This window comes from Prionailurus bengalensis, chromosome E1 (assembly GCF_016509475.1).
Source record: "Prionailurus bengalensis isolate Pbe53 chromosome E1, Fcat_Pben_1.1_paternal_pri, whole genome shotgun sequence".
Taxonomy (NCBI): domain Eukaryota; kingdom Metazoa; phylum Chordata; class Mammalia; order Carnivora; family Felidae; genus Prionailurus; species Prionailurus bengalensis.
Window position 1 is genome coordinate 59,727,197 of NC_057347.1, and position 22,567 is coordinate 59,749,763.

Consider the following 22,567-nt stretch of genomic DNA (forward strand, 5'->3'; position numbering starts at 1 on the left):
GAGGCACATGGCCTTGGAAGGAACGCAAAGCGGTTACTCCGCCCACTAAGTCTTTGCTGCATTTTCGCCGCTACCTCGCCAGCTGCAGTGCAGCCTTGGGGCGGGAAGTGGCCGCCTGGCGGGTCTGGGGACCAGGTCTAAAGACTTCTGGCGGCCTCCCGCTCCTGCCCTCCGCCCACCATTCTGGCGTGAACCAGGAGATCAACCTCCCGCGCCGCCAAGGGCCCTCCGGCGGGAGCCAGCCGGTCGGCAGGAGCGGTCCCGGGGCGCCCTCCAGCGGCCGCGGCCCGGAAGGCCGGCCGACCTGCAGGACGCGCGGGCGGGGCGGGGAAGCTGGTCGCTCTCCAGCCCCACCCCCCCCCCACCCCCCACCCCCGCCCCGCGACCCTTCTGCACCCAGTGGACAGCGCCCCCGCCCGTCCCCGCGCCGGTGTTCCTGATGGGAAGGGAGGTAACTTAGGAACCAAAGAGGAGGCTGCCCTGTGAGAGTAAAAAGCAAGACACCTTTTGGGGTGACTCTGCTCGGTTTCTGCTTGGATCCCCAAGGGGGCGGAGCTGAGGAGGAGTGGAGGGAGCACTGCGTGAGGAGCTGGGTCTAGTTTTATCCCCATCAGGTGCGGTTGTGTGCTTCCGGGGCCTTGTCTCTGTAGGGGACACAGCCTCTGGAGTGGTGGGCTTCCTGGTCAGGCCCTGTTCACAGCTCACCCAGCAGGATGGAGAAGGAGCCACACACACCTGCTAAGGCAGCCCACCCAGAAGTAGTCAACACCTCCTTCTGAGCTCAAATCCTGCCTCACCCAGGTCAAGAGCACTTTTGGAGCAGGGATAGCAGACACTATTTCCAAGAGTACTGCTTTAAATATTTCAACAGCTTTGCTGAGTTGTAATTCACACACCATGCAATTTACCATGGTTTTGGTATATTACATCATTGCTTTTTAAATATTTATTTATTTTGGGGAGAGTGCAGGTAGGGGAGGGGCGGAGAGAGGGGAACAGAGGATCCGAAGCAGGCTCTGCTGACTGATAGGCTGACAGCAGTGAGCTGGATGTGGGGCTCGAACTCACGAACCGTGAGATCATGACCTGAGCCGAAGACAGACACTCCACCCACTGAGTGGTGCCCCACTCAGGTGCCCCTCATCATTACTTTTTAAAATTGTGGTAAAATAGATCGAACATTAAATTTGCCATTTTCAAATCACTCTTACGTGTACCGTTCAGTGGCATTAAAGTACATTCACAATATTGTGCAACCATCTCCTCTCCGCTACCCGTTTCCAGGACTTTTTCATCATCCCAAACAGAAACTTTGTACTCCTTAAGCAATAGCTCCATAGTCCACCCTACCCCACCCCTGGTAACTGCTAATCTACTTTGTCTCTAAAGTTTGCCTATGCTAAAGGTTTCACGTAAGTGGAATCATCTAATATTTGTCTTTTCCTGTCTGGTTTATGTCACTTAGTATAATGTCCTCCAGACTCACCATGTTGTGGCAGTATGTCACAATGGCTTTTTATGGCTGAATAATATTCCACTGTGTGAAGAGACCACGCTTTGTTTATCTGTTCATTTGCTGATGGACACTTGGGTTGTTCCCGCATTTTCCCTGTTGTGACTAATGGTACAATGAACATCGGAATGCAAGTACCTGTTGGAGCTCCTCTTTTCGATTCCTTTGGGCATCTAGCTAACAGTGGGAGGTAATTCTATCTTTAGCTCTTTGAGAGTGGACAGACTGTTTTCCGTAAGGGCTGCACCAGCAGGGTAGGAGGACTTCTTTTTCTCTACATCCCCGGGCAACACTTGTTCCTTTCCTTACTGTTATTCTCATAGTGTAGCATTAACTGTTTTTTTTTTAATTTATTTTTTTAATATACATCCAAGTTAGTTAGCATATAGTGCAACAAAGATTTCAGGAGTAGATTCCTTAGTGCCCCTGACCCATGTAGCCCACCCCCCCTCCCACAACCCGTCCCATAACCCTCAGTTTGTTCTGCATATTTATGAGTCTCTAATGTTTTGTCCCCCTCCCTGTTTTTATATTATTTTTGCTTCCCTTCCCTTAATGTGTACCATTAACTTTTAAAAAAGTAATATTTTCATTACAAATTATATATCCATTGAAGATAATTTATAAACTATGTAAGAAAGAAACATTTTGTCTTTACCTCCAACCGCTCATTTTTTGGTGATACTGTTGGTTTTTTTACAAGGGTAGGCTTGTTTGCTTTCTAAGGGCTTTTTTACAAGGGTAGGCTTGTTTGCTTTCTAAGGCCTTGTTTCTTGGGGGCAGGATGACAGCAAGGGGGTAAGCACAGGTGGCGGGAAACTACGACACTCTGCGAGGGTCGCCCAGCGCTGCCCCCGGCCAACGTGGGGCGGGCGGGGGCTTCCCGCTGGACGGACTGCGCAACTGTGCAAAGGTCCACTACTGGGACCGCAGGCTCACCCGGGGCCTCACGGCCCGCACCGAAGGGCGGCAACACGACCGTTCAAGGAGAGGCCCCGGGGCCCCGGCAACCGCGCCACCGCAGCCCGCCTCGCCCCGCCGCCCGGCTCACCAGGAGCCACACGCCCATTGGCCGAGAGCACGGCAGCCCGGGCCAATCACGCGGGGCGGCGGCCCGGCGCCCAATGGGAGCGTGGTGGGCGGGGCAGGAGGCGCGTGCGCAATGGGCTCTACGTGCGGCCCCGCCGGCGCTTCTGGGGGCCCGCCCTCGGCCGACCCTCGGCCCCGGGGGAGCTCGGGGGTCCCGCGCCGGGTGCGACCGTGCCCTGTGCTGGGGGTGTGGACGCGCTCCTGCTTTCTGACGGGGTGCGGGTCGGAGGTGCTGCAGGTGCACGGCCCCTCCCCCTCCCCCGCCGGCCCCGCCAGCCTGCCCGGGGTCAGTGCTCGCCCGCCCCTCCTCGGCCCCGGGCGCCCGAGCTCTCCAACCAGGAGTGGGAGCAGGAGGCGCTGTTCTGCCCGGGAAGGTCATTATTGTAGGAGAACCAGCGCTTCGGTACAAAAAAGAGACGCAAAATTTACGAGACGGCCCCCTCGGAGCGCGGAGGGCGACATCTGGCTGCGCATTCTGCGGAGGGTTGGGAGGGGGTCCCTTCACCCGAAGACAAAGGCGTCCCTGGGCCCGCGAGGCCGCAGCGGCGGGGGATCCTGTCGCTCCTCCTCCGGGCGGGCGCGGGAGGCGGCGGCCTGCAGGTGCGCCCCCCGCCCCCCAAGGCAGGCCGGCCTCCCCCTCCTCCGGGCTCTCCTCCCTCCCTCCCTCCCTCTGCTCCAGCCCCTCGGCGGAGCGGCGAGAAAAGGCTTCGGGAGAATTTCCATTAAGTCGGCTCTGCTTCAGAATCTGAGCGGCTGCGACCCCCGCCCCTTCCGCGGAGACAACTTCTCCCGGGTTCTAAAGGCCCGCGGGGACCCGGAATCTCCAGCACAGGACCTTGCTCCGTCTCTCCTGCGGTCCGGTGCCCACGCGGCCGAGCGCTCGGATCCCCGCCCCCCGTCCGTGGCCGGCCGGCTCCCGCCTCGGGCCTGCCCAGGTGTCCGGGGCGGGGCTCCGCACAAAAGCCGCAGGGACCCGCAGCTTCAGCACGTACACCCACCAGCACCACATGTGACCCGGCCCCAGCTGATGGAGAGTGAGGGCGAGGCCCCCGGCCAGCCCTGGGCCTGCAGGAAGGGGAATGGGCTGAGTGACAGAGCCAAGCAGGTGCTGTCCCCACTCTAACGGGGAGCCCTTGGGTATGGGTGACACTTCGCCCCTGTGCACAATGGAAGCCACGCTTCCGCAACAAGCACCACCCCATGCCCTCTCCCCTCCCCTCTCTGTTGCAGAGAGTCCTGGGGGGGGGGGGGGGAGGCGGCATATCCTACCTGCCCAGGGCCTCTGTTCCCCAAGGGCTGCCTGGGTGTGCCTCAGAAACCCCAGGTCCTGTCAGGGGTGGAGGGCTGGGGAGGCAAACCTCTGTAAATTGGCTCCCAGCCTCAATGCTGTCTACTCACACTGGGAATCCCACTCAGCTGCCCGCACTGCATTGCTACACGATTGACACCTGCTCACCCAGCCCTCAGAAGAGAAGCCAGAGTCCTCCTAGGAGCCCACAGCCCCACGCCATCTGACCACCTCCCTGCTCTGGCTGTTCTGCAGTCGCTGGAATACACTGTCCTGTACTTACCCCAGGGCCTTTGCACCATCTGTGTCTCTGGGGACCTCTCTTTTCCATCTAGGTGCCCCATGTCCTCCTTCAAATCTTTGTTGTCAAATACTGCTCAAATGTTGTCTTCTCAGGGGGACCTCCTCTAGCCCCTCTGTAAACTGGCAACCCCCTCCCAGCTTTTTCTCCGTAGCTCACACGCCCTCTGACATTATCCAGTTTCCTGGTTTTTAAGTCTGTTTCCCTCTACTAGGTTTCGAGTTCTTTCTGCCCACTGTGTTTCTAGCTGTGTCCTGCATGCACCCACGAGGCCCTCCCTAAGTATTGGTTGACAATAAAGTAGTGAATATAAATCCACTATAAATCCGCAGACCACCTTTCCGATCAAGGTCAACTCTTCTCCCACCCCACCCCAAAGCTAGTGCGTGGCAACAAACTGGGCCACTGTGTATAACATTCTCAACACGTCAGAGGGTCTTTATTTAATCATGGAGAAAAACAGCACACCCCACTGTGGCTCAGACAAAGTGAAAAAGTGCTCCAGCCCCCCCCCCTCCCCAAATCAGACATACACGTCCAAATAACCAGGAAGGGTCACTTCTCACCTACCAGACTGGTACACTTTACAGGGTGGTCGAGGCTGGTGTTGGGCGTGCAGGGGAAAGGTGCCTGTGGTGGGAGGGCGGGCAGTGGCCACGCAGGGCCCTTGCAGGTTCATACTGAAGAGGCATAGCCAGCGAGGACCCTCCAGGCTCCTTGGATGCTGAAACCCAGGTGTAGCTCAGAGGGGTGTTCGGTGCACTGTGACTGCACAGGAGTTGGCCCCAGGGTCGCTGGTGAGACCTTCGCCCTGCCGGCTGGCCCCTCGTTCCTTCTCTGTCTTTTTCCCCATGCAGCTTGTGTTGGATGCTCCGAGACACCAGCTGGGAGGAGAGCCGCCTCTCTGGCCGGTGGGTTGGCAAGTCGGGGTGGTAGCGCCCCTCACGACCTCCGTGGAGGGGCTCACGGCCACCATGCGACTGGCGGGAGGCGGCCAGGACAGCCCCAGAAATACTTATTAAAGGGCCAATAAATCACAGCTCTGTCCACCTCCCCACGCTCTCCTCTCCGCGTTGCTGCCTGACTTTTTTATATTGATGCGTTTAATTTATCTCTAAAAATGGGCAAGACTGCTTGTTTGATTTCCACAGGGGCCACGTGGGGCAGAGAGCTGACAAATTATCTCCTGACCCTGGAAGGCTGATGTAATGGGTCCCCAGCATTGAAGTCCCCGTTTCTGTCTCCCGGATGCTCGTTCGTCTGGCTCTGGGCCATTCCCCGTGCAGTGTCACCAGAGCCTGTGCTGTCCTTAGCAGCTGGCTCATTTGTCCATAATGGTGGACACCCATAGTCCAGAACACCCCTCCAGGCAGCAGTGCCTGGCCCTGGCCTCTCTTGTCCATGCCTCCCAGGGGGGCAGGTAGTCTCTGGGCTGGGGTGGGGGGGATGCTGACCTCTCCTCGGGACCGACGAGGCTGCAGGGACAGTTTGGTTGTTCTTTTGCCGAAATCACCAAGACAGGCAAGACCTGAGAGAATCACAAAAAAGGATTTGTTTTCAGCAAATTAATGTTCTCAGCAGAAAGAAATCTGAAAAGTATCCAAGGGAATTATTCGTCTAAACTGGATGGGTTGAGGCCATAGGAGTCTGAAGGCCTCCGAGAAGGGTTTCCAGAAGAATCCCGGAAGTAGAGCCACGTTCTGCTTTCCAGGTGTGGCCCTCAAGCTGCTTCAATGGACGTGAGGACGGACTTGAGGCATCTTTTTTTTTTTTAATTTTTTTTTAACGTTTATTTATTTTTGAGACAGAGAGAGAGACACAGCATGAACAGGGGAGGGGCAGAGAGAGAGGGAGACACAGAATCGGAAGCAGGCTCCAGGCTCTGAGCCACCAGCCCAGAGCCCGACGCGGGGCTTGAACTCGTGGACCGCGAGATTGTGACCTGAGCTGAAGTCGGACGCTTAACCGACTGAGCCACCCAGGCGCCCCCGGACTTGAGGCATCTTAAGGACAAAACTGGCAAGGGCACCTGGCTGGCTCGGTCGGGGGAGCGTGTGACTCCATCTCGGGCCGTGAGTTCAAGGCGCATGTTAGAGGCAGAGATTACTTCAAAAAATAAAATCCTTAAAAAATACGTAAGTAAACAAATAACAAAACTGCTAATTAGTTTCTAAAACAAACACATAGATGGGGGACACAGACACACCACAGCAGCCATCTATGGTGGGCCAGCTCTAAGACAGCCCCGATGGCCCCACTCCCGGTACCCATGTCCCTGTGGTCCCCTCCCACACCGTACCAGCCGAGGTCTGTGTGACCAATAGAATAGGGCAGAAGCGATGCCATGACACTTCTGAGACCAGGTTACGAGAGATAGGAGGCCCCGAGTGCCTGGCTGGCTCAGCTGGAAGAGCACGTGGCTACTGATCTCAAGGTCATGAGTTCGAGCCCCACATTGGCTGTAGAGATTACTTACATATAGAAACTTAGAGAGAGAGAGAGATGAGGCCCTCCCTTGGGTCACTCCCTCCACATTGGCGAGGAACGGAGGCCTGCCAACAGCCACACGAGCTAGCTCCGGTCTTCAGAGACCACTGGCCCAGGCCACAGCTTGACCACGGCCTCATGGGAGACCCTGAAGCAGGACCCCCCGGGGAAGCCATTTCCTGACCCTTGGATACTGTTGCCGTTAAGTTTGGGGGCACTTTGTTGCACTGACAGGCCGCCAAGAGAAAGGGATGTAGCCAGGCATCTGCCTTGAGCCCATCATGAAAATGGGAGAGGAGGGACCGGCAGGTCCATGATTTTCCTTTTCGGACAAGGAGCAGCAGGGGGAGCCTGAATTCAGGGTGAGATCCTGGGCCGGAGCCTCATGGCCCCCTCTCCAGACGTGGCCCAGGCCCTGCAGGGTCCCCTCCCCTGGGAGCTGGCCAGCTGTCTGGTCCCGCCAGCATTTTTCTCATGCGGTGCTCCCTCTGCCCAAGACGTCCTTGGCACTAGAGGGCGCCTGCTCCTGCCCATCCTGTGGGGTGGAGCCGGCCCACGCAGGCACTGCTCCCAACGTGGAGGGGCTGCCCTGGCGGAGGCCTCACCCGGCCACACGGCTGTGCTCAGCAACAGACCCTGCACCACAGTAGGCATACAGTGGGTGCTTACTGAATGTTTGCTGTGAGTGGGCATGAAACATCAACGTTCAGTCTGTTCTTTTTTAATTTTTTAAATCAATGTTTATTTTTGAAAGAGAGAGAGAGAGAGGCACAGCATGAGTGGGGGAGGGGCAGCGAGAGGGGGAGACACAGAATCTGAAGCAGACCACACGGGGCTCGAACCCATGACCTGGGCCGAAGTCAGACGCTCAAGGACTGAGCCACCCAGGCTCCCCGAGGTCCAATCCGTTTTTAAGCAGAAAGTGGAGGGGAGAGGAGGGGACAAAGCACTTACTAATGCAGACGGGTGGACCCGCATCCCTGGAGCGGGCACTCCAGCATCAGGAGCGCCCCCACCCCCACCCCGGACCCCCGGATGCGCAAACTGAGGCCCCGGGAGGCTGAGTAACGGGACCAAGAGGGCACAGCTGCGAAGCGGCAAAGCCCGGATTCAGACCCCACCGCCGGCTCTGGAGCTCGGCTCTGAACCGCTGGGGGCTTCCTGCCGCCTTCCCCCCTGCCACCCGCACGCCCCGCGCGGGCTGCCTCCCTGCAGGTGATTGGCCAGACCGTGCGGGCCTCCGCCAATCGGAACACAACTCCCTCTGACTCTGGGTCGGATCCCGCGGGATCCCCGGGAGCAGAGATGTTTATTTCCACGCGCGACAAGCTGGCGTGGACGCGCGGGGCGCGTCTGGGGTGCGCAGAGCCGAGAAACCCCGTGCCGCCCTGTTCACACTGCCTGGAGCCTGTGGTTCCCTGAAGCCTGACGCAAAACCATGGCCGAATATGACCTTCCACCCCCACCCCTGCAGCTCGGCCTCGGCCAAACACAGGCGACTTTGTATCCGGATGTAGTGATAGAAAAGACTCCAATTTGGGGGCATCACTAGCAGCTGCACCGAGAGTTTGGGGCCCACAGCAGAGGGTTCAAGGGCAGGAGACCCCACAACCGGAGCACCCTGGGTATACCTAGGCTGGGAGCCTGCTTCCTTGGGTTGCTGCCCACCCACCAGGAAAGGCGCTCAGGCTTCCTGCGGCTTCGGTGGGCTGCCCGATCTCATCTGCCAAACTGTCTTTTCTCATTTTGTTTCCCAGTGCGGGGTATCACCACCAAGAATCCGGACCGAGGACATAGCCTGAAATGGCTGCGTAAGGGTTTCCCTGAGCCACCACGCATCGTGTGTATGCATGCATTTCTCTGCAGAGGCAAGTCCCGGGGCGGGGGGGGGGGGGGGGGGGGGCATGGCAATTAGGAATAAATTCAGCTGCAGGTAACTGAAAACCCAATTCACAGGCGATCCGACGCATAGGGGTTTATTGTCCTGGTATAACCAGAAATGTAGAAGCGAGGGCTGTCCTCGGCCAGGACCAGACTCTTTCAGTCTTTAGTCTTTTAGTCTTTTAGTCTTTTAGCCTGTAGCAGGTGGGTCTGAGCTTTGGTCTCCACGGGTTGCAAAGTATTCGCCGGAGCCTCAGACATTGTTCACAGCCCTCACCCCAGTGAAAGAGAGAGAAAGAATGGAAAGAAAGGAGGAAGAGGCTGGGCGGGTCACATCTGTCCCCTTTTATGGCCAGAGAAACCTGTCCCAGAAGCCTCTGCAGCAAATTCTCCCCGAGGCCTTTTGGCCAGAACAGGCCACTGGACCTCCCACCACGTGAGGGACTCGAGACAGCCAGGAGCCAGCTGGCCACGGTCGGCATTAGCCAAGCATCCCCCAACCCTGGGGCTCAGCAGTCCCAACAGAAGAATGGTTCCGTGGGCAAGAAAACGGTGGGAGTCCAGATGGGGCGGGCAGCAGGCTGCCACCGGTGGGAAGGCCCTGGCATGTTCAAGCAGAAGAGGAATCTTTTTTTTTTTTTTAATTAAGATTTTATTTTTAGGGGCGTCTGGGTGGCGCAGTCGGTTAAGCGTCCGACTTCAGCCAGGTCACGATCTCGCGGTCCGTGAGTTCGAGCCCCGCGTCAGGCTCTGGGCTGATGGCTCAGAGCCTGGAGCCTGTTTCCGATTCTGTGTTTCCCTCTCTCTCTGCCCCTCCCCCATTCATGCTCTGTCTCTCTCTGTCCCAAAAATAAATAAATGTTAAAAAAAAATTAAAAAAAAAAAAAAAAGATTTTATTTTTAAATAACCTCGACACCTAGCTTGAACTTGGAGCTTGAACTTCCAAACCTGAGATCAAGAGTCTTCATACGCTACCCACGGAGCCAGCAGGGTGCCCCAGAAGGGGAATTTTTTAACAAGATATCGGGAGGCTCACAGGTTACCCAGGGGACCAAGATCAAGGACGGTGTAGCCGGCCAGAAAGCCCAACACCCTGCCACAGGGCCGGACAGGTGAGCACAGCCCTGCTGCTGCCTCCGGGCACCTCGGCACAGAAGGCTACAACCAAGGCCACACGCCGGACATCCACCGGGCCCACTGCCGGCCCTGCTGTCACCCCCGCCACCGCCCACGGCCAGCGCGGGTCCTATGCCGCCTCTATTCACGGTGTGAGTCGAGGCTGGAGGTGGGCGCACCAGGTTGGTGGTGCCCGGGCCACTGACCCCACGTGAGAAGGAGGTTCTTAACCTATTGGACATAAGCCGGCACGACATTTTGGAAAGCAGTTCGGCAATACATACGGATAGCCTCCAAATGGCCACCCCCTGTGGCCCAGCAACATCACGCTAGGTAACCTCTCTTAAGGATGGGGGTGGCAGTGGGGAGCCTCGACCACTCACGCCATCACAGAAGGGTTGATTTTAGCCATAGCACGTGGCAGCAGCCGACGTGTGCAGCGAGGCGAGGGCGTGAAGCTCGGCCCAGCCACCTTACAGAGAATATTTAATACGCCGGGGAAATTCTTGCATCGTGACAGCAAGTGAAAAGGACGGAATGTACCTGGGATTGTCTTGGCAAAGTCTGATGAAGTCTTATTTCCTGAGAGCAAGAAACCAATTACCCGGGCTTTTAGCTTAGCTGGCAGGAAGTCTTGTTTCCATAGAAAGTTCCCCCATGGAAATGAGGAAAAGGCTTAACAGGCAAACGCCCTCGGAGAAATCTCAAGGTTGGTTGGCTGAGAGGTCGGAAGAAGCAGACGCTCCCAGACAAGTTCACAAAGGTGCGTAAGTAAGAATTCCCATCCTTATGTTGGGGGCAACAGTAAGAAATGTGAAGCCATCTCAGCAGCCATCAGGGAGAAGCAGTTACCTGGCAGTAAATTTCCATAGCAGAATACTACACAGCCATGACGAAGGTATGTCTGAACATATGGACGCGGAAAGTTGTTACTAGCATGTTGATAAAAGAAAAACCAGGGGCTCCTGGGTGGCTCAGTCGGTTAAGCGGCCGACTTTGGCTCAGGTCACGATCTCGTGGTCCGTGAGTTTGAGCCCCGCGTCGGGCTCTGGGCTGACCGCTCGGAGCCTGAAGCCTGCTTCAGATTCTGTGTCTCCCTCTCTCTCTGCCCCTCCCCTATTCACGCTCTGTCTCTCTCTCTCTCAAAAAATAAATAAACGTTAAAAAAAATTTTTAAAGAAAAATCAGATCATGGAAGGATACATCCTTTACGTGTAAAAATATGTTACTGTGCACATTACCAAGTATAGAGGGGACTTCTGTCTCCCGCCGTCATGGGTTCACTGGTGTGGGATTTGTCCTCGTGCCATAAGCGAGGACACTGCCAAGAAAAAAATATATGTAGCGACTTTCTTAAGACATCCAGCAATAGACAGCCCAGGACTCAGATCCCTAAGAGAAGAAAACAGAGATGCGAGCCACACAATGATCTCGTCTTTCTGCCTGGCAGTACGCTCTGGGCTGAGACACAGAAGACAGAAGTCTCCTGAGTTGAGACACAGAGACTGGAGTGTGGCGAGGCAGACGCGGTTGGAATTAGCAGGGCAAGGTGCTAAGTGGGAGTCACTATGCAGAGAACAAGCTCCAGAAATCTGCGCAGAGGTTCCCTTACGGCTTTGGTGAATTTTAAACTGTGCTTGTGTACGAGGAAATCCCATGAGACTCACCAAAGAGCGGCTCCTGGAGAACTGTAGCGCTGAACAAGTCCCAGAGCTCACATGGGACAGAGAGACGTCTGGGCTCCCGACAGACCTCATTAAGCATCCAGGGCATTTCACGGAGGTTTCATAATAGCCACGTTAGTAGCAGGGCTAAACTGTCCCCGCATAAAAGGCTAATCCAGACTCACTCTAACAAAGTTTTAAAAACCTCAAAAAGGGGCTCCTGGCGGGCTCAGTCAGTAGAGCACGCGACTCTTGATGTCAGGGTCGTGAGTTCGACCCCCACATTGGGTGTAGAGCTTACTTACAAATAAAATCTTTAAAAATACGGGGCGCCTGGGTGGCGCAGTCAGTTAAGTGTCCGACTTCAGCCAGGTCACGATCTCACGGTCCGGGAGTTCAAGCCCCGCGTCGGGCTCTGGGCTGATGGCTCAGAGCCTGGAGCCTGTTTCCGATTCTGTGTCTCCCTCTCTCTCTGCCCCTCCCCCGTTCATGCTCTGTCTCTCTCTGTCCCAAAAATAAATAAACGTTTAAAAAATAAATAAATAAATGAATAGGGGTGCCTGGGTGCCTTAGCTGGTCAGGCATCCAACTTTGGCTGAGGTCATGATCTCACAGCTCATGAATTTGAGCCCCACATCAAGCTCTGTGCTGACAGCTCGGAGCCTGGAGCCTGCTTCGGATTCTGTGTCTCCCTCTCGCTCTGCCCCTCCCCTGCTCACACTCTGTCTCTCAAAAATGAATAAATGTTTTAAAAAATTTAATAAATGAATAAATAGGCTTCAAAAAGATCAAACTGCCTTGCAAGTAAGTTGATATCCTGTCAAAACAAACTTCAACATTCTTTTTTCCCCCAAACTTCAACATTCTTACAAAAAAAAAAAAAAAGAACGAAATCCAGAGATTCAATAATTTAACTTTACAATGTCCAGCATTTGATGAAAAATTACCAGACAGGTGTAAGCAGAAAATGTGATCCGTAATTAGAAGAAAAATCAGTCAATACAAAGAGACCAAGACAGGTGAGAGAGAGCGGAATTAGCGGATATTTAAAAATAGATGTTATATATATATGTTCATGAATTTAAAACAAAACATGAACATAAGGAGGAGAAAAAGAGATGATATAAAATAAGCCAAATGAAACGTCTAATGCTGAAAAATACAATACCTCAAAATAAAAATGAACTATAGGGACCTAAAAGCAGAGAGACAAGCAAAACAAAAGACTGGTGAACCCGAGATCACAACAATAGAAAATATTCAAACTAAATCACAAAGAGAAAAAAATGTGAAAAATGAACAGAAACTTAGTGACCCGTGGAACTATAGCAATCAGCCTAATGTATATGTAATGGGAAGTGGTTTTGTTTGTTTGTTTGTTTTTTTAATTTTTTTTTTCAACGTTTATTTATTTTTGGGACAGAGAGAGACAGAGCATGAACGGGCGAGGGGCAGAGAGAGAGGGAGACACAGAATCGGAAACAGGTTCCAGGCTCTGAGCCATCATCAGCCCAGAGCCCGACGCGGGGCTCGAACTCCCGGACCGCGAGATCGTGACCTGGCTGAAGTCGGACGCTTAACCGACTGCGCCACCCAGGCGCCCCTTTAATGTTTATTTATTTTTGAGAGAGAGAGAGAGAGAGAGCAAAAGCATGAGCGGGAGAGGGGCAGAGAGAGAGGGAGACACAGAATCTGAATCAGGCTCCAGGCTCCGAGCTGTTGGCACAGACCCCGACGTGGGGCTCGAACCCACAGACCGCGAGATCATGACCTGAGCCGAAGTCGGGACGCTCAACCGACTGAGCCACCCAGGTGCCCCAGTGGGAAGCTTTTTTAATGTTTTATTTTTATTTTTAAGAGAGAAAGAGCACCAGTGGGGGAGGGGGAGAGAGAGGGAGACCGAGGATCTGAAGTGGGCTCTGTGTGCTGACAGCAGCAAACTTTGTGAGATAATGACCTGAGCTGATGTCGGATGCTCAACCGATCGAGCCACCCAGGCGATCCTGCAATTGAAATTTGAAGAAATAGTGGCTAAAATTTTTCTAAATTTGTCGAAAACTGTCAAGGCACAGATCCAAAAATTTGACAAATCCCGGCAAAGTAAAGATACATGAAACCACGCCAGGATACATCTGAGTCAACATTTTGAAAACCAGTAACAAAAAGCGAAAATGCTTAAAAGCATCCAAAGGTGTGTAGGGAGTGGGGGAGGGGCGTGTTTTATTTAGGGAAACAAAGGTAAGAATGACTACTGACTCATTGTCAGAAACAATGAAAACCAGAAGACAATGTAACGGCATGTTTAAATTGCTGAAAGGAAACAAACCCTATCAACTTAGAATTCTGTATCCAGAGAAACTGCTCCTCCAAAAGGAAGGCAAACAAAACTTTTTCAGAAAGACACAATGGAGATCCTTTTTGCCAGCAGACTTGCACTACAAGAAATATCAAAGGAAAAAGCTATATGGGGTGCCTAGCTGGCTCAGTTGGTGGCACACGCAACTTTCATCTCCGGGTTGTAAGTTCAAGCCCCACGTTGGGTGTAGAGATTACTTAAAAAACTAAAATATTAAGGGGCGCCTGGGTGGCTCAGTCGGTTGCGTGTCCGACTTCGGCTCAGGACATGATCTCACGGTTCGTGGGTTCGAGCCCCGTGTCGGGCTCTGGGCTGACAGCTCGGAGCCTGGAGCCTGCTTCGGATTCTGTGTCTCCCTCTTTCTCTGCCCCTCCCCCGCTCATGCTCTGTCTCTCTCTGCCTCTCAAAAATAAGGAAAAGTAATAAAAAAAATTTAAGTGAAATATTAAAAAAAAATAATGAAGGGAAAGCTACAAGCTGAAAGAAAGTCATACCAAATGGAAATAAAGAATGCCCTAAATGGGAAATGTAAGATTTTTTTTTTACTGTTTTTAATTCTTTTAAAGTTGACTTTAAGCAAAAATGAATAGCAATGCGTTGTCAGGTTTTAACACATGTAGAAGTCCTAGATGGCAAAGCCAGCACAAAGACGAGAGAAAGGAGATGGGAGTGTATTATTGTAAGGGTCTTACATTGTATGTGTACCAGTAAAATCATATTTGAAGGTAGACCGTGGTATGTCTGGAGGGGGTGTGGGGACAGGGAGAGAGTGAATAAAAGCCAATAAAAGAAATAAAACGAAGTACTGAAGAAAATATTCAGTCACAAAATGCTGTAACTTGTCAATAGTTGCATTACATGAAAATGATCTAAATACTCCAATCAGAGGTCAGAGGTAGACATACTGGACGGAAAAACACGACCAAAATAACTGATGTCTGCAAGAAACACATTTTAAATATAAATCGGCCGAAAGTTTCAAATGGAATATATTGGGCCATGCAAACAGTAATCATAAGAAAGGGGAGTTGCCATATTAGTATCAGACAAAGTAGATTTAAGGATGAGAAATATCACCAGAGGTAAAGGCATATCAGCTCTAAAGGTGTATACCCCTAATAACAAAGCTCCAAAATACATGAGACAAAGTCTCACTGAATATTCGCAAGTGGAGTTGGATATTTCAACAATCTTTTCTTAGAAGTTGAGGGGACAAGGGTGGCTGGCTGGCTCAGTCAGTAGAGCACGTGACCCTTGATCTCTGGGTCATGAGTTCAGGCCCCACGTTGGGCGTAGAGCTTACTGAGTAAAACAAAAAAATCACAGGGGCGCCTGGGTGGCTCAGTCGGTTAAGCGGCCGACTCCTGATTTCGGCTCAGGTCATGATCTCACGGTTTGTGGGTTTGAGCCCCACGTTGGGCTCTGTGCTGACAGCGTGGAGCCTGCTTGGGATTCTCTCTCTCCCTTTCTCTCTCCTTCCCCTTCTCTCTCTCTCTCTCTCTCTCTCAATAAATAAAAAAAAATTAAAAGTCACAAACAAGGAATTGAGAGGACAAGAAAACAATTAGTAAGGAACAGAATACCTGAACACACTATCAATACTCAAAACTTAACCTGATAAATCACAAGGGAATTAGGACATATTTTTAGCCAGATTATGTGGAAAACACATCAAAAACCTGGAGATGCAGCCAGGACAGTGCTTAGAGGGTATATGTAGTTTTCAATGCTTGTATGGAAAGATGGTAAAGGCCAAAATCAGGTATATAGGTTTTTATGTTAAGGCCTAGAGAAAAGAACAGCAGATGAAACCCAAAATGGAAGGAAAAAGAGCAAAAATCAATGATATAGAAAATGAATAAGTAACAGACAAAAATCAATGAAAGCAAAACAAAGCTCTTTGAAAACCTCAGTAACTTTGATAAAGCTCTAGCCGCACTGTTTTTATGGGCTGAATTGTGTCCCCACAAAATTCATGTGCTGAAGTCTGAACCCCCAGGCTTGAATGGAACATGTGAAAATGTTTGATTTCCAGAGGAGACGTCGAAGAAACACAACCTCGGATTTCCACTTTTAGCTCTGACACCAAAATCACGGTCCACAGAAGGAAACATCGAGCTGGACTTTATTAAAATGTAAAGCTTTTGCTTTGTGAAGGACACTGTTACTGAAATGAAAAGTCACAGACTTGGAGAAAATATTTGTAAATCACACATCTGATAAAGGTCTCGCATCCAAAATATATGAACACTTAAAACTAATAATAAGAATTTAACAACACTGGGGGCGCCTGGGTGGCTCAGTCGGTTGGGCGTCCGACTTCAGCTCAGGTCATGGTCTCACGGTTCATGAGTTCGAGCCCCGCGTCGGGCTCTGTGCTGACAGCTCGGAGCCTGGAGCCTCCTTCAGATTCTATGTCTCCCCTCTCTCTCTGCCCTTCCTCTGCCTGTGCATGCTCTCTCTCTCTTAAAAAAAAGTAAATAAAAGAATTTAACAACCCTGGTACAAAATGGGCAAAAGATCTGAACAGACTTTGCCACCAAAGACACACAGATGACAAAGATATGAAATTATGCTGGGCACCATTTGTCATTAGCGAAATGCAAGATTAAAGCAAGATACAGCTACACTGTTTGGCTAAAATAAAAACCAACCCTGACACGTCAGTTTCTCAGAAAATTAAAAATAGGATTATCATAAATATGATTCTGAAATTCCAATTCTGGGTATATACCCAAAACACCTAAAGGCAGGGCCTCAGAGATATTTGTGCAGCTAGATTCACAGCATCATTATTCATAATAGGCAGCAGTGAAGGAACCCGAATGTCCACTGACGAATGAATGGGTAAACAAAATGGGGTCCATCCATACAATGGAATATTGTTCATTGTTTATCCTTAAAAAGGAAGGAAATACTTAAAAAAAATGTTTAAGTATTTATCTTAGGGAGAGACAGAGCACGAGCAGGGGAGGGGCAGAGAAGGAGGGAGACATAGAATCCGAAGCAGGTTCCAGGCTCCGAGCTGTCAGCACAGAGCCGGACACGGGTGAGGTTCAAACCCACAAACCGTGAGACCGTGACCTGAGCTGAAGTCGGACACTTAACCGACTGAGCCACCCAGGCGCCCCGAAAGGAACGAAATTCTAACACATGCTATAATATCGATGAAACTTGAAGACATTATACTCAGGGAAATAAGCCGTCACAAAAGGATACGATATGAGGAACCCTCTTATACGAGGTCCCTAGAGTAGTCACTCATAGAAACGGAAAGTAGGGTGGTGGGTACCAGGGGCTGGGGAGGGAAATGGGGAGTTGCTGTTTAATGGAGACAGAGTTTTGGCTTTCCAAAACGAAAAGGATTATTTGGGGCGCCTGGGTGGCTCGGTCGGTTACGCGTCAGACTTCAGCACAGGTCATGATCTCGCGGTCTGTGCGTTTGAGCCCCGCGTCAGGCTCCGTGCTGACCGTGGAGCCTGGAGCCTGCTTTGGATTCCATTTCCTTCTCTCTCTGCCCCTCCCTACTCGCGCTCTGTCTCTTTCTCTCTCGAAAATAAAAATAAAGACATTGACCAAAAAAACAAATGAAAAGAATCCTAGACATTAGTTGCGCAACAATGTGCTTAACAGCACTGAATGCTTAAAGGTGGTGTTGACGGTAAATTCTCTGCTATGTGTATTTCACTGTAATTTTTTCTAAAAAAAAAAAAAAATGAGGATACCAAATTGCTGGCAAGGGTGGAGAGCAGCGGAACCTCTCATCCACTGCCAGTAGGAATGCGAAATGGTACAGCCACTTTGGAAGATCATTTGGCACGTGCCTACAAAGATGAACATAATTTTACCATTCAGCCCAGTGATTACGCCCCAGATATTTTACCCACCTGATTTGAAAGCGTATGTCCACATAAAAACGTCCATAGAAATGTTTGCGTTCGCTCTGTTGGCAGTTGCCAAAACCTGGAAGCAGACAAAATGTCCTCCAGGAGGCAAGTGGCTAGATAAACTGTGGGACTATCCATACACTGGACACGAGCAGGTGCTGCGAAGGGGCTGCTGAGCCAATGCTGACACGTGGGAGAACCGGACGTGCATGTTGCTAAAGCAAGAGAGGCCAGCCTGAAAAGGCTGCATACTGCTGCCTCCGTGAATGTGATCTTCTAGAAAAAGGAACACAACGGAGACAGTAAACAGATTGATCGTTGCCAGGGGTTTAATGGGAGTGGGGGTTGGGAAGGGGGCGCACAGGGCGTTTTTTAGGGTGAGGCAGCTGTCTTCATGGTCCTGTGACGGCGGGTACATGAGACCACGCGTTTGGCCAAACCCATAGAATTTTACAGCAGAAAAAGTGAGCCATAATGTATGCAAATTTTAAAAAAATGACCTCCTAGGTCAGGGGACCCCGGGAAGGAATGCAGACTGTCACAGAGAATCTCACTCTATTACCAAAGCCTGAAGCCGCCTGCCTGAGGGGGTGGGGAAACGATGCTGACCCAGGTCACTTGGGAAGTGAGCGGGGTCTGTAAGGGCAGAAGGACTGTCACAAGACCTGCACTGTGGTCGGTAAAGCTGTTTCAGCTGGGTGCCCGTCAGCAGTTCTGAAACCACGGCGTGCGCGCCAGGACTGAGTGATTGAGTGGAGGGGCGGTGGGGCCGGGAGCCCGGTCTCCCACCATCGGGGTGGGAGTGGGCAGATGAGCAAGGGGTTTATCTGACCCACATGGTGGGGGTTAGTGGTGGAAACATCGGTAAGAACTCATGTTTAGTTTAATATAAACACAGGTGGTCACATATAGAAATGTGTGTGTGTGTGTGTGTGTGTGTGCAGGTTAATACACACACAATATATCTCCTTGCTCTGTCACCAGGGAGGGCCTACAAGCAAGGACATCCCGGTAGCAGTGAGCACACCCAGCACCCAAATTTTGGTCTCTAATACCATTCTCCAAGCAAAGGAACCAGGCTCCTCGGAGAAACGGTTGACTCTAGGACCGAAGCAGGAAACGGACAAGACCAGCCTGGAGCATCCGGTGGTGCTGGGGAAGGAGGTGCCCCAAAATAAGGCACAGTGATGGGCCTAGTCCCAAAAGACACAGGAGCACTCCCACCGAAAGAGCTCCCAGTGGCCAGTTTAAACAACAAAATAAATAAGGTGCTGGATTAGAATCCACAGGACCCACGGATACCGAGCTATCGATTGCTATAAACGTATGCCTGAATAAACGGAGGGAGGAGAATGCACAAATCTGGCGTGCGGAATTCTGAATAATGTACGTGGAGGCTTCCCCCTCGAGGAGGTGAAGCGTAGGTGGAGCACGACCCCCCAGCCCCGAAGTGTGGGCCGCACGTAGTGACGGCCTCCCAAAGAAAACAGTACCGGGAGGGGGAATGCACACATCTCAGCCAGGCGGTCAAGGTCCCGCCCACGGTGATGGCGTCACCTTGACGGCACGGACCCCTGACACGAAGGGAAGGGCGCTCTGCCTCTGCGGTCTTCCTCCCCAAGCCCATCACGCAACATCAGACACATCCCAACAGAGGGACGGCCCCAGCACCCCCAGAGCTGCCGGGCCACCGGAAACCAGGGACGACGTGAGAGACGGCTGAGTCCAGAGATGCCTGGGGAGACGTGAGGAAGGGGCAGACAGAGGATGACGGGAAAACCGAGGGCACCTGAACGGTGTGGACTTTGGTTGACAGCAGCGAGCCCGTAGTAGTTGGTGATTTGTGACACATGCGGCACGCTGACGGGAGGTGCTGACGGCGGGAAACGGGGTGGGGTGGATGAGAACTCTGTACTCTCTTTGCAACCTTTCTGTAAATCTGTAACTGTTCTAAGATTACAAGTGGATGAAAAAGAAACTAGGGGCTCCTGGGTGCCTCAGTTGGTTAAGCGTCTGACTTCAGCTCAGGTCATGATCTCACGGCTCTTGAGTTCGAGCCCCGCGTCGGGCTCTGTGCCGACAGCTCAGACCCCGGAGCCTGCTTCAGATTCTGTGTCTCCCCTCTCTCTGCTTCCTCCCCTGCTCGTGCTCTGTCCGTCTCTCTCTCTCTCTCAAAAATAAGTAAATATATTTTTTAAAGCTTTAATAAAAAAGAAATAAAGGAAGGGTGCCTGGGGGGCTCGGTTGGTTGAGCAATTGACTCTTGGTTTGGGCTGAGGCCATGATCTCACGGTTCATGGGACTGAGCTCCACACTGGGCTCTGGGCTGATGGCACAGAGCCTGCTTAAGAGTCTCTCTCTCTCCCTCTCTGCCCGTCCCCTGCTCACTCTTGCTCTGTCTCTCAAAATAAATAAATAAACTTTAAAAAATCTCCAAAAAACTAAAAAAAAAAGAAAAGAAAAGAAAAGAAAAGAAAAGAAAGAAGACAGAGAGGAAAAAGAAAAATACGGGAAGATAAATTTAGCTCAGGGGGTAGCATAGAACGTGCAATATAAACTTGTCTTTTCCTTTTTAAAGCCCAGGGAGAAAATGAAGGATCCTGCCTCGGAGCTCACAAGCTTTTCCTCGGTGCTTGTGGTAATCGCTTCCTTTCATACGTGTCCGTCTTTGCCTTTGCGCTCAGACATAATGTGTTATTTTTTAAAGGTTATTTAAGAGAGAGAGAGAGAGAGCATGCAAGCAGGGGGAGGGGCAGAGAGATCCAGTGTGGCTCCTGACTTGGTGTGCAACCTCACCAACCGTGAGATCATGACCTGAGCCCAAATCAAGAGTCGGACCCTCAACCGACTGAGCCACCCAGGCGCCCCGTGTCATTTCTTTTTTTTTTTTTTTTTTTTTTTCCTCAACGTTTTTTATTTATTTTTGGGACAGAGAGAGACAGAGCATGAACGGGGGAGGGGCAGAGAGAGAGGGAGACACAGAATCGGAAACAGGCTCCAGGCTCTGAGCCATCAGCCCAGAGCCTGACGTGGGGCTCAAACTCACGGACCGTGAGATCATGACCTGGCTGAAGTCGGACGCTTAACCGACTGCGCCACCCAGGCGCCCCCCGTGTCATTTCTTAAATACAGAAATATATGTCTGTTTCCCAGGGGCAGAATTTCTTCACGATCCAGGCAGTGCAAGCCTTTAGGGGTATCTTCCTCATGCGGATGAGAACAGGGGCCCTGACAAGGCCAGTCCAAAGTGACCAAGTGTTGCGGTCACAGTGGGTGACCAAGAACGACGGGGCTCTTGATACCACCATGACGCCTCCTGCCCAACAAAGCGGGATGGGCGGTGGGAAGCTGGCCCCGTCGTGTCCTGCTGGAGCTGGCCAGCCCCTGGAGCCATCCCTCCCGTGCCCCGAGTGAACATCTCAGAAATGCAGGGCTCTCTCTAGTGTCCCCCCCCGCAACACCAAATCACAGCTTATCATCAGCCTCTGCTTTGGGGAAAACAAGTCATGGAAGGGGAGGGGCATGACGCCAGAACCCCTACTTCTCAAAGCCCCTCCTCTCCAAGCGGCCCTGGGGCTGTGACCAAAAGAACGGTGTCACCAGACTTTTTATTGAAACAGAAACACCCGGAAAGGCACACACTGAAACTGCTCTTCACCAGGAAAGTTCCAGAGGGGTCTGCAGGCTGACCTGACCACGCACGGTGCCTTCACAGCCCGCCCAGGGCCCGTGCTGAGGACACAGGGAACCCTTAGGCATCACAGGTGATGCTGTGAGGTTTGGAGACTGAGTGCCACCCCCACGTGGTGCCGCGGCCCCTCCCTTTGCCGCTTATGAAGCAGGTCCCCCCCCCTCCCCCGAACAGCCCTGTTCACACATCAGCAGAGTGCAAGAAGTCACCGGTCCACACCGCTGGGGAGAAAGAAAGCCACTGTCGGGAAAGAGCATGTCTGCAGGCAGCGATGTGCCTCCACTAAGACGCGACCTGTGGCGCGTCTGGAACCCAAATTTAACCGGGCGTCCCCTAGCTTTATTTGCCAGACCTGGCGGGCCCCCCCATCTGTCTGCTTGACCCCTCTCCCCCGAGAAACAAGGTCACGCCAGACCTCCTTCCCGGGAGCGGGGCACAGCCTTGGTGAGCAGCACCCCCCCCTTGCAAGGGGACCGGGCCACACCAGGCCGGGCCAGGGAAGAGGGTGGGCCAAAGCCCCCTCAGGAGGGGGAAGTGGGGTGGATGCGGGGGGCCGGGCTGTGGACCCCCCTCTCTCCCTCCTCCTGCAGCCTCAGCAGGGGTCTCTGCACCACCACCACCCCCCCGCCCCCCGCCACGCGCTCTCCCTCCACACGGCAGGTCCTGCCAGCCCTGTCTCGGACCCCGAGCCGCGCTTCTTTGCCAGGATCCTTCTGGATCACCACACCTGTGTCTGTGGAACATTCTCAGGCCTGTGCCCGGTTGGTTTCAGCCTCGTGCAGCCCTGAGGGCTCGGCTGGTGATCTGCTGTGCCCTGTTCCCGCCGGCAAGGCTTCGTGGCCTTGTCTGTGCCACTGCGCTGGCCCAAGGCTGCCCGGACCCGAGGGGAGCAGCCCAGAGAGGGCACCGGGGGCCTGGCAGGGGCCTCCCCGAGCCGCCCGCAGGGCCATCCCCACCCCGGCTCCTGGCCAGGACAGGGAAATGGAGCAGCGTGCAGACCTCGGGCCGGGAGGCATCAGAGGGGCACAGCGACGGCGGGCATCCCAGGCAGGCTCCGATCTTACGCAAAAAACACCATTAAGACTTCCACAGGAGTTGCGCTGAATCTGTAGATCACTTGGGACAATACTGACATTTTAACAAGATTTTCTCCAATCCATGAATATGGGATACTTCAATCTACTTATGTGTTTTAAAATTCTTTTTTTTTTTTTTTTTTTACAAAGTTTTATAGTCTTCATTGCACAAGTCTTGTATTTCCTTGGTAATTCCTGAGTATTTTATTCTTCTTGA

At 52.5% G+C, this 22,567-nt stretch overlaps 1 protein-coding gene across 1 annotated transcript; it reads left to right on the plus strand.

Annotated features, from left to right (window-relative positions):
• Positions 1-2,672: 2,672 nt before the first annotated feature.
• Positions 2,673-5,253, plus strand: LOC122485934. The gene is made up of 2 exons (XM_043585363.1): positions 2,673-3,710; positions 3,926-5,253. Exons 1-2 carry the CDS (start codon positions 2,676-2,678, stop codon positions 4,115-4,117), a joined length of 1,227 nt encoding a protein of 408 aa, XP_043441298.1. The 5' UTR covers positions 2,673-2,675; the 3' UTR covers positions 4,118-5,253.
• Positions 5,254-22,567: the final 17,314 nt, after the last annotated feature.

Bases quoted from the DNA above. Each gene is read 5' to 3' on its own strand.
- LOC122485934 (XM_043585363.1), top strand. From the start codon at position 2,676: ATGGGCTCTACGTGCGGCCCCGCCGGCGCTTCTGGGGGCCCGCCCTCG. The intron at 3,711-3,925 runs CTGTCCCCACTC...TCAGAAACCCCA, and splicing joins GTGACAGAGCCAAGCAGGTG to GGTCCTGTCAGGGGTGGAGG.